The sequence below is a fragment of the Tachysurus fulvidraco genome, chromosome 8 (genome assembly GCF_022655615.1).
Source record: "Tachysurus fulvidraco isolate hzauxx_2018 chromosome 8, HZAU_PFXX_2.0, whole genome shotgun sequence".
Taxonomy (NCBI): Eukaryota; Metazoa; Chordata; class Actinopteri; order Siluriformes; family Bagridae; genus Tachysurus; species Tachysurus fulvidraco.
Window position 1 is genome coordinate 5,521,933 of NC_062525.1, and position 11,127 is coordinate 5,533,059.

An 11,127-nucleotide genomic window follows, 5' to 3' on the forward strand; every position below is an offset into this window, starting at 1 on the left:
GTGTGTGTGTGTGTGTGTGTGTGTGTGTGTGTGTGTGTGTGTGTGTGTGTGTGTGTGTGTGGGTGTGTAGTGTTTAGTGTGTAAATGCATCCTTGGCTGTGTAAATATAGAGGTGGAAATCTGTGACTCATCCAACTGGACTGAAAAAAAGGGCTTACACAAGGTCAAAGGTTAAGACCACAGAAGTCAAACCCAAAACATGGCTCATAAATAATAAATCTGTTGTATACTGTAATGTTAAAATTATAACTAGCATTATTTACTTTTTTCTTGTTTTTTGGCCAGTTAGGATTTTCATGATCAGAAAGAAATCCTCTGGCACAGTGAAACAAATGTTTATAACTTTTAAAGCAAAGACTAAAACATGCTGCTGTTTTACATCCTGTGTTCTCAATGTATTTAATTATGTTTTAATGTCTTTTTTTGTTTGTTTTTGATTTGTTGATGCCCACAGTTATAGTGCACAGTTAAATTGCTTTTTCTTATCTATCTATCTATCTATCTATCTATCTATCTATCTATCTATCTATCTATCTATCTATCTATCTATCTATCTATCTATCTATCTATCTATCTATCTATCTATCTGTCTGTCTGTCTGTCTGTCTGTCTGTCTGTCTGTCTGTCTGTCTGTCTGTCGGTCTGTCTGTTTGTTTGTTTGTTTGTTTGTTTGTTTGTTTATGTGTTTGGTACCTTCTTTAATTTCATTTCTTTCTTTCTTTCTTTCTTTCTTTCTTTCTTTCTTTCTTTCTTTCTTTCTTTCTTTCTTTCTTTCTTTCTTTCTTTCTTTCTTTCGTTCTTTCATTTTTAAATAGCAGTTACATCATGTCCTACATATTATGTCCTTTTTTATTTTATTTTTGGTAGTTGATGTCCCATCCTATTTCTACTTCGCTGCTTTATTTTTTATTGGGGTAAAAAGTTTTAATTCAAAACCTTTAAAATTGTTCCATATTAAAGGTTTTATATAAAACCCAATACAGTATTTTTCATTATTTTATTTTTTTTAAACGTAACTTTAAACCTCACTCTGGTAATTACAAATTAATTATACTGTAATAGTGGGGTTATTTATTTATTTTTTAAACCTGTCCTATTTCTCATTTAATCTGTTTTTATTCTTAGAAAATAACCTCTGGAGTTTCTCTTTGTCTATCTTGGAAGGTAAATAAATAACAGAGTAGTTCCTTATCATACAGAGTTTCAGGTCAAAGCAATAAAGAAAAATCAAGGATGCTTAATTACCAAAAGGACCTGATTTATTTATTTATTTATTTATTTATTTATTTATTTATTTATTTATTTTCGTGTGATCTATATGCAAATCAGTCAGTTGACAGCTACTGTCAAGCCCTTGACTTAGTCCCCTGACCTTGGGCTTATTATGTGGTGTGTGTGTGTGTGTGTGTGTGTGTGTGTGTGTGTGTGTGTGTGTGTGTGTGTGTGTGTGTGTGTGTGTGTGTGTGTGTGTGTGTGTTTGTGTGTGCATTAGGTGTAATGCATTTCCATAAATAAGTACACCAGCTTATAAGTTCCTCAAGACTGATTTCTCAAACATGACCTTTTTTAGTCGTATTACAAGTATAAAATATTACAAGTAGTATTGTGGCTATTATTTGTAAAGTTACATAACTCATAAAATTTGTAACACAATATACATTATATGTGTATTATTTATAATGGAGTTCTCCTAAACTAAAATCAGAATCAGTGCCCTTCATTCTCCACTAGAGGGCAACATCAAATTCTGGATCTTAAATGGCCAGCAAGGAGAAAATTGTTTAATTGCTACCTTAACCATCCTGTATATAAAGCATATGTACTTTATATATATATATATATATATATATATATATATATATATATATATATATATATATATATAGATGAATGCATTTTTTATGTAAACAGTCACTTATAGTCATCTTTAGCAAAAGTCTTTGACCTGTTGCCTGCATGTTCGAATCCCGATAATGTCACAGCCATCCTTAACCATGAACCAAAGGAACAAACTTGGCCATATTCTCCAGGAGGAAGGGGCATATCTTCAATCCCTGGAAATCACAGCGACGGGTTAGGGTTAGGGTTAAACATGTGAGCTTATACACCGTGTTCCAAATTATTATGCACATGCCATTTTTATTGTTTTTCCAAATCAGTCAGTATGATTAAGGATTCATTATATATATATATATATATATATATATATATATATATATATATATATATATATATATATATATATATATAATGTGAAGTGAAGTGACATACAGCTAAGTACGGTGACCCATACTCAGAATTCGTTCTCTGCATTTGACCCCATCCAAAGTGCACACACACACTGTGAACACACACCCGGAGCAGTGGGCAGCCATTTATGCTGTGGCGCCCTGGGAGCAGTTGGGGGATTCGGTGCCTTGCTCAACTTGCCCATACATACATGTTGTTGCACATAATTATGCAGAAAGCATTTGATGGGTTATAATGAACTCAATTTTCACCTACATTGGAGATAACTTAAACAACTCTATCATCCATTCAATTGTAAATTTTCTTGTTGTATTTCATGTAAATTTTCTTGTTGTATTTCATGTAAAGTTTCTTGTATTTCATTTGAAGATGCCAGTATTGCCTCTCAGAGTTGTTGTTTGGAGTAAACTGCAGCCCACCCTCATAGATCCTAATTTTAATGATGCTCTAAAGGTTCTCAATAGGAGGCCAGTTGATGATGGTGTCCACACCATGATGTTTTTTCTCTTTTTATGTCCATAGCAATAAAGAAATCAATGGTGTTTTTGCGGCATGAGATGGTGCGTTATCCTGCATGAAAATCATTTTATTTCGGAAGGCACGATTCTTCTTTCTACACCATAGCAGAAAATGGTTTGTTAGAAATATCCTGCAGAGGTCATTTTGACACGGTCATAAACCGTAAAGGGATCTGCCATCTCACTTCCCAATATTCCATCCCAAATCATCACAAGTGTTCATTCAGCACCCATCCAGAACTCCATCCATCTGGACCATCAGGTGTTGCACGGCATTCGTCAGTGAATAAAACTGTTTGAAAATTAGTCTTCATGTATTTCTGATCACATTGCAAACGTTTCTCTTTGCGAGTTTTGGTTAGTGGAGGTCAAAATGCAGCTTTATGCACAACTGCCAGCCTCTGAAGGATCCTTCATTGAGATGTACTTGGGACTCCAGAGATGCCAGCAGCTTCAAATACTTGTTTAATTCTCAACATTGGCTTTTTTATAGCTGCCCTTTTAATAACATTAATCTGATCTAATTCTTCTCGGCTGTAAATCACTGACAATCACTCGATGATCTCTTTTCAGTTTCCGTGATACATCAATTGTTTTCATGCCTTTGGCAAGACATTGCACAATTTCACGCTTTTCATCTTCAGTAAGATCTTTCTTCCTCCCCATGTTGCATAAGAACTGTGACTTGCTTGATAACGTGGAACAACCTATTTAAGTTATTCATTCATTTATTTTCTACCACTTATCCAAACGTCTCGGGTCACGGGGAGCCTGTGCCTATCTCAGGTGTCATCGGGCATCAAGGCAGGATACACCCTGGACGGAGTGCCAACCCATCACAGGGCACACACACACACTCATTCACTCACACACACTCACACACTACGGAAAATTTTCCAGAGATGCCAATCAACCCACCATGCATGTCTTTGGACCGGGGGAGGAAACCGGAGTACCCGGAGGAAACCCCCGAGGCACGGGGAGAACATGCAAACTCCACACACACAAGGCGGAGGTGGGAATCGAACCCCCAACCCTGGAGGTGTGAGGCAAACGTTCTAACCACTAAGCCACCATGTCCCCCCACATTAATTTATATTATTTCATTTAATTAATCTATTTAATTAACTAATCTGTCTAAGATTGATTCCAGTTGTTTTAAAACATGAGAAATAAAACACACAAACACTTTTTTTAGCTGTTAGTCCTAAAACTCTTCTTAAATGAATTTATATACTCTAGTTATATAAGATTATATACTGTATATCAGGTAATGCACATATGTTCATGTGTGTAAAAGCTGCAGGAAAATCATGAATGGGAGGAGACTAACAGCTTGCTGATGGTGTATGTGTTTGTGTGAGTGTGTGTCATCTCAGTTTAGCTTCATTTCTTGGACACTTCAGCACACAGAAAGGACAATGTTCAGATGTGTATGTTAACTTCTGTGACACCTGCAGGGTTTGTAGGTTGGAAGAAACAATGAACGCCTCAGAGCAGATTCACGTCTCCACGAATAGCAGAGTTGAGTCAGCGATCATTGCTTGTGTATTTGCTCTTATCTTTGTACTTGGCACGGTGGGTAATTGCCTGGTCCTCGCTGTGCTGCTTCGCAATGGCCAGATGAACTCCAAGACGACTAACATGTTCATCCTGAACCTGGGTCTCGCTGATCTGTGCTTCATCCTGTTTTGCGTTCCGCTCCAGGCCACCATCTACGCCATGGACGAGTGGGTGTTTGGAGCGCTTCTGTGTAAAGTGGTGCACTTTATTATTTATCTGACCATGTACGCAAGCATCTTCACACTTACTGCAGTCTCTCTGGACAGGTATGTCCTCAACTCTTTATATATTAAACAGATGGTGTAAAATACATTATTACTTTCGAGAGCTATTACCAGTTTTTAAAAAAAATACACTTAAGATTCCATTACTGTATATTATATGAATCATTTGTGTTAATGTGTAAGGCATAATAACTGCTAAGTCATTCTTATGTAATGTTTGTGTTCCTGGTGACTGGGAGAAGAAATAAATATGAAAAGTGGGTTTATATAGAATAAGGCAGCGATCCTATACGTATATATATATATATATATATATATATATATATATATATATATATATATATATATATATATATATATATATATATGCTAATGAAAGGAGCTGAGAAACAGCACACTAAATGCCTTGTTTGTTTGTTTGTTTGTTTGTTTGTTTATTCGCTATTTATTTATTAGCTGTTTATTTATTTATTTATTTACTTATTTATTCATTCATTAGCTGTTTATTTATTTATTTATTTACTCATTAGCTGTTTGTTTATTTATTTATTTGTTTGTTTGTATATTTTTTATTTTTTATTTACTTTTTAGCTATTTATTTATTTATTTATTTATTTATTTATTTATTTATTTATTTGTTTGTTTGTTTGTTTAGTTTGTTTGGGGGGGGTTACAAACTTTTGCATACTGCCATAGTTTTAAATAATGGCTTGTAATTTTCAGATTAATTTATATATTTTATTTACACAAAGCTACTCTTTTCTGGGATGCACAGACACCATCAACATGGTGAAATAAACAAATATTAAAAATTTGCAGTTTTTTTTAAAAAAAAAAGTCATTTTCAAATTTCATTGTAAAAATAAAATTTGACGTTTTTATTTTATTTTACTTTGCTTTATTATTGAAAATGATATTTCAATCCTTTCCTCTAGATATTTAGCCATTTGCTACCCACTTCATGCCAGAGAACTCCGAACGCCTCATAACACTCTGGCCTCTATCGGAGTGGTGTGGACTCTCTCTCTGGTCTTCTCCAGTCCCTACTTTAGCTACTACCAGCAGATGGATCTAAATGGCACCACTGTGTGTGTCCCTGCCTGGGACATTCAGAACCGCAAAGCCATGGACATTTGTACTTTTGTATTTGGCTACCTAGTTCCCGTCTTAGTCCTTTGTCTCACATATGCCAGGACCATCCGGTACCTGTGGACTAGCGTAGACCCCATGCAGGAAGCATGCGAGAGTCGCCTCGCTAAGCGCAGGGTCACCAAGATGATCGTGATTGTGGCAGTTCTGTTTTGCCTCTGCTGGCTGCCACACCACCTCATCATCATGTGCATGTGGTTTGGTCATTTTCCTCTCAACCACACCACCTACGTGCTACGTATTCTTTCACATCTAGTGGCTTACACCAACTCCTGCCTCAACCCCATCGTGTACGCTCTGGTATCTAAGCACTTTCGCAAAGGTTTCCGAAAGGTGTTTGGGTGCGTAGCACAGAAACGGTTGGCCAATCAGGTGAACACGGTTCCACAGGCACAGACGTTGAGCCTGGTTGAGGTCGGATCAAGCGACGGGTCCAATCACAGTGAAGGATCAACTAGGGTTCGATTCTTGAGCAAGAGTGATAAGAAAACAACAATGAGTGCGTTCATGACTTTCAACGTTACTTAATCTTAACGTATTTAACCTAAATCGATTTGCAGAGCACAAATTCTCATGTTTTAGTTATGTTTTCTGTAAAATATTTCCTCACACATTTTCATTCCTTTGTGAATGTACAATGGAAGAGGAAGAAACCTTGAGAGGAACCAGACTCAAAAATAAACCTCATCCTCATTTGGGTGACACTGGACAGTCTGTCCTCAAAGACCACATGGAATTTGCATCTCCTCTTGTTACTGTATGTCCGAATACTTCATTACGCGCAGTCCAACTGGAGCGGGTACATCTCTAGATGCCTCGGGATCCTCACACGGTTGGCTTCATCACGGTGACGGTCCAAAATCTTCATGGCATGGAATACGATCGGAGCCGGTACAATTTCTGGATGCCGTGGACGGGTAGAACGAGAAGCAGGAGAGGAATTAAATGTGACTCCTATTAGACCAACTTCCAAATCTGATTATATGGATGTTTTTTGGTCAGATTCTTTAACGTATACACAAATATGCTTACCTTAGTGTCTAGTACTTAGTACTGTGTAGTACTACTTAGCACTTCAGAAAAACCTGCTAGCTAGCTAGCTAAGTCAATTGATGTTACTGATGAACTTAGATCATTCTGTTCTGTTATAACATTATAGTGTAAAACAAACAAATACAAGTCAAGTCAAGAAGCTTTTATTGTCATTACAATCATATACAGATGTTGCAGTACACAGTGACATGAGACAACGTTTCTCCAGGATTGTGGTGCTACATAAAACAAAGACAGGGCTAAGGACTTAGTAAGTTAGTCCTAGATACATAAAAAGTATCTATGTAACCTGGTGCAAACAGTGCAGGACAAGACAAACAAGACAGACAAGACTGTGCAGAACAAGAGATAGTGCAGGACAAAAGACAGTGCAGACAAAAAGTTAAAAAAAAATACAATACACAAAGACAATAAACAGTAAACGGAAACAACAATACGGCAATGTAAATCAAGACTTGGACACTCTAATTCCCAGGATTATTATTGGTTCTATGAATACAGAGATACTTCTAAGATAGTAGTAGAGAGAAATACATTGGGGTTTCACTGGAATGTATATTCATGTAGATTCATACAACCTTCCTTTTTGTAAACATCCATTCATTCGTTTTCTACCATTTATCCGAACTACCTCGGGTCACGGGGAGCCTGTGCCTGTCTCAGGCGTCATCGGGGCATCGAGGCAGGATACACACCCTGGACGGAGTGCCAACCCATCACAGGGCGCACACACACACTCTCATTCACACACACACACACTATGGACAATTTTCCAGAAATGCCAATCAACCTACCATGCATGTCTTTGGACCGGGGAGGAAACCGGAGTACCCCGAGGCACGGGGAGAATATGCAAACTCCACACATACAAGGCGGAGGCGGGAATCGAACCCCCAACCTTGGAGGTGTGAGGCGAACGTGCTAACCACTAAGCCACCGTGCCCCACCCTTTTTGTAAACACAATTTTTAAAATATAATAACATGAGCATCCACAATACGAGTTAAATTACGCTAATAAAGTTTACGCTAATAAATCTAAAATAAGCACTATTCTAGAAATTTTGTCAAGTGTCTGACCAATCAGAATTGAGAACTGAACAGCGCTGTGCTGTAAGGTAGGTTATTGGGTAGGCTGGCAGAGTAACATAGTCTAGCAGTTTAAATGGTTTAATCAAAAAAAAAAAAAAAATAAAACCCTTAAAAATAAATAAATAAATAAATAAATAAATAAATAAATAAATAAACACACACATAAATACAAACACATAGTTTAAATAAAAAAATAAAATCTAAAAAAAAACTATGCAGCAGATAAACTATGTAAATATCGAAATATAGACTGTTATCTGTATGTAAAAGTGTAATATATATCTAAATAAATATAATATCTAAAGTTTATAAGTCTTAAAATGTATATATTTTATGTTACTTTCATGCAAAAAATTATTACTGTAATATGTGCAAACTTTTAATACCACTCTAGATGGCAATAACAGCAGTAACAATAACATTAAGAATGTGCAAATTGAATGCAACTGTGGTTAATGATAGAAATGGCATTAAAATTAACAGTATGCGGTTAAAATATAAATTGTACAATGTACATGTTTCAGGTGCTGGCACTACTGTAATAGAAAATTAATCAACACTTCCTGACAAATCAGGTTCGAGAATTCAACACACTGGATATTTCTATCGATATGCTTCAGTCTGTTTTTATTTTTTTGTTTGTTTTTTTTTTGCTCCATCGTGTGATACATCAATATTCACGCATCAGTACATATCGATTAAGGTCTCGACAGCTATAGGTTTTAAAACAAAATATCAATGTTTAACAGTCAGTAGTGCTTTGTATTGTTTTGTCCACTGAGTTAGTCAGAATGGAGAGCAGATGTTTCTGTGTGCTCTGTCAACACTCTGGCTGTTTTTCCATGTTAATGGACTTCCAGGGATCACACTATCAAACGCTTCAGGTGTTTCATGAATTTACCAATTAACTCTCATGGTCTGTTCACTACTTAGAAATAGATGCTTCATTGCATAGACTGTCACGTTTTAGTTGAGCTGCAATGGCTGAAGAATTATTTTGAAATTTTCAATGTAGCGTATTGTTATCTTTTAATTAGGGATCTCGACAGTATATCAGCGAACGTGTACATGACGATTCTCCTCATGATGCTGGTGGAGAAGATAAGAAAATCAAAGCTTCATCAGGAATACCGAGGAATACAACCAGGCTATAAAAAATAGTTGAAATCTAAACAAAATAAAAGCTAAGAAATGCGATGTAGTCAAATTGTTCAGTACCATTTTCTGTTATATGAATGAGTTCTGATGTCCTGAGCTGAAATATGTTAGACTCTTGAAGGGATTTCCACCTCAAGTGAAGTTCTAGTATTTTAATATATTTCATTTTCATTTACAAACGTTCAATCCAATTTAATCGTATAAAAAACACCTCAAAACAACAACAAAAAAAACTAAACAAACAAAAAAAAACTACCAAAAAAAAAATATAATAATCTTCACTAAGGCCATCCTTAAAAATATTCTTGTTTGCCATAACCTAATACAAAATACAAAACTAATACAAAAGCAATAGAATAATATTAACGGGTTCGGGCACCATAATACATCTAACAAATTCATTAAAACAGCTCGACAGCGCTGTAACTTGGCACGAAGTTCTGGATAAACTGTGTCCAGCATCAAAATAAGGTTTGCGATGATGCGCCAGAAGGCACTGGTTGAAGACCCAGTCAGTGACGTCACGATATGCTAATTTGTTTAAAGTCATACATACGTAATCACCATCACCAAAATTGTACTTTTTTTTTTTTTAACTGTTACTGCAAACCAAAATATTTTTAAGTTTGGCCTAACCTCTAATTTTATAACTAAACCTGTTTATACAAAAATAAAACATAATTATAACTGCCCAATTTTAAAGAATTGAAAGTTTATACTGGGAAATTATTTCTCACTTTCATTATCAGTCTGTGTCTGATAACCTGAGGCGAAAGTCACTCACGGTGTTTTTTTCAGCCTTCTATTAGGTCCTATAAGCATTTTAAAATGGTCTGATTAACATATTTTCTCTGTTTTGATGATGATGTGAATATTGATAATAAGATCACTGTGGACATTTGGACAACCAGCATCTGTTTACAAACGTATTGATTACGTTGATCATTAGGTTGATTATTTGGTTATGTCGAGTTTTTTCACCACTTTTGGTAAAATATTTCTTACGTTTGCGATATCAAAGTATGTTAATGGAGAAAAAATCGATCTATTCCGAGAGAGCAAAAAGAAAGCAGTGAAAAAAAGAACAAACCTTATTTTCAGTAGTAAGCTTGTCATCGTAAAAAAATTCTTTGCTGTTCCTTTTGTAAACAGTTTTATTTGTGAGTCTGTAATCTGTCCTCTCTGCAGGATGCTCTCGGGCCTTATGCTGCTCCATCAATGTGAGAACATGCTGACCTGAACCTGATGCTTCAAATCAGCAGTGATGGAGGGAACAGCAGGACCGATCACGTTCTGAGTCAGAGTGCTGATGTGCATGAGATTTATCTTTATATAGATGACTCTTGTCTTTATAAAGATGGGATTGTTGGATAAAATGACCTTGCTGTTGTTTGCGATATTTGTTTTAGTGACTAATGACACTTTGGTTTTATTTTATTTCATTAAATCTATTCATTTTGGCTAACTGAGAAACTATAAATCATTTAATATTAAAGACTTAAAAAAGAAAGTAAAAGCTATTTAATGCATCCCTATTAGCGATTCAGCTAGTAAAAGTAATGGCACCCTGTAAAAGGAGAATGTTTTGTTGCTTTTTGTAGGCTTTTAATTTCATGGTGTTTTATGGGCATGGATAAATCTAAGTAAGCTTTGGCATGAATGTGCATGGTAATTTATGGTTAATTAGTATTTATCAGCATGAGTATGTGAGTATGGAGAGATTAATGAATATGACTGGAATTTTTAGCTCAGTCTGGCCATGAAAATATAAAAATGAGGCCTAAAAACTATATAAAAATATCCAACAAATTTACCGTATATGCGGTGAATAACAAAAATCCATACAAGCCACAAATCTGGTCACAAATATAAAAATTTTAATATAATGATCTGACTAAAAATATACAAATAAAACAACATTAATAGTGTCACATCTTATTACCCAAGTTACCTGTTATTCATTGGCAAAATTGTGCAACAGTACACAGCTCTGCAACCTCACAGCTCTAGGGTTCCTGACTCGATCCTGAGCCTGCATTACTGTCTGTGTGGAGTTCATCCTAAAGGTGTTCACTGGGAGTTTTTAGTCAGGGCCTCATGCAGGACGTTCAAGTTTATTCAG

At 35.7% G+C, this 11,127-nt stretch overlaps 1 protein-coding gene across 1 annotated transcript; it reads left to right on the forward strand.

Moving 5' to 3' along the window:
* Positions 1-4,250: 4,250 nt before the first annotated feature.
* Positions 4,251-6,232, forward strand: LOC113651620 (galanin receptor 2a). Its single transcript, XM_027160448.2, has 2 exons — positions 4,251-4,597; positions 5,491-6,232. The coding sequence occupies exons 1-2, from the start codon at positions 4,251-4,253 to the stop codon at positions 6,230-6,232; spliced, it is 1,089 nt and encodes a 362-aa protein (XP_027016249.1).
* Positions 6,233-11,127: the final 4,895 nt, after the last annotated feature.

What these genes read in the sequence shown, in the direction of transcription:
- LOC113651620 (XM_027160448.2), top strand. Translation starts at nt 4,251, where the DNA reads ATGAACGCCTCAGAGCAGATTCACGTCTCCACGAATAGCAGAGTTGAG. An exon ending in ACTGCAGTCTCTCTGGACAG is followed by an intron (nt 4,598 to 5,490) that starts GTATGTCCTCAA and finishes CCTTTCCTCTAG; the next exon opens with ATATTTAGCCATTTGCTACC.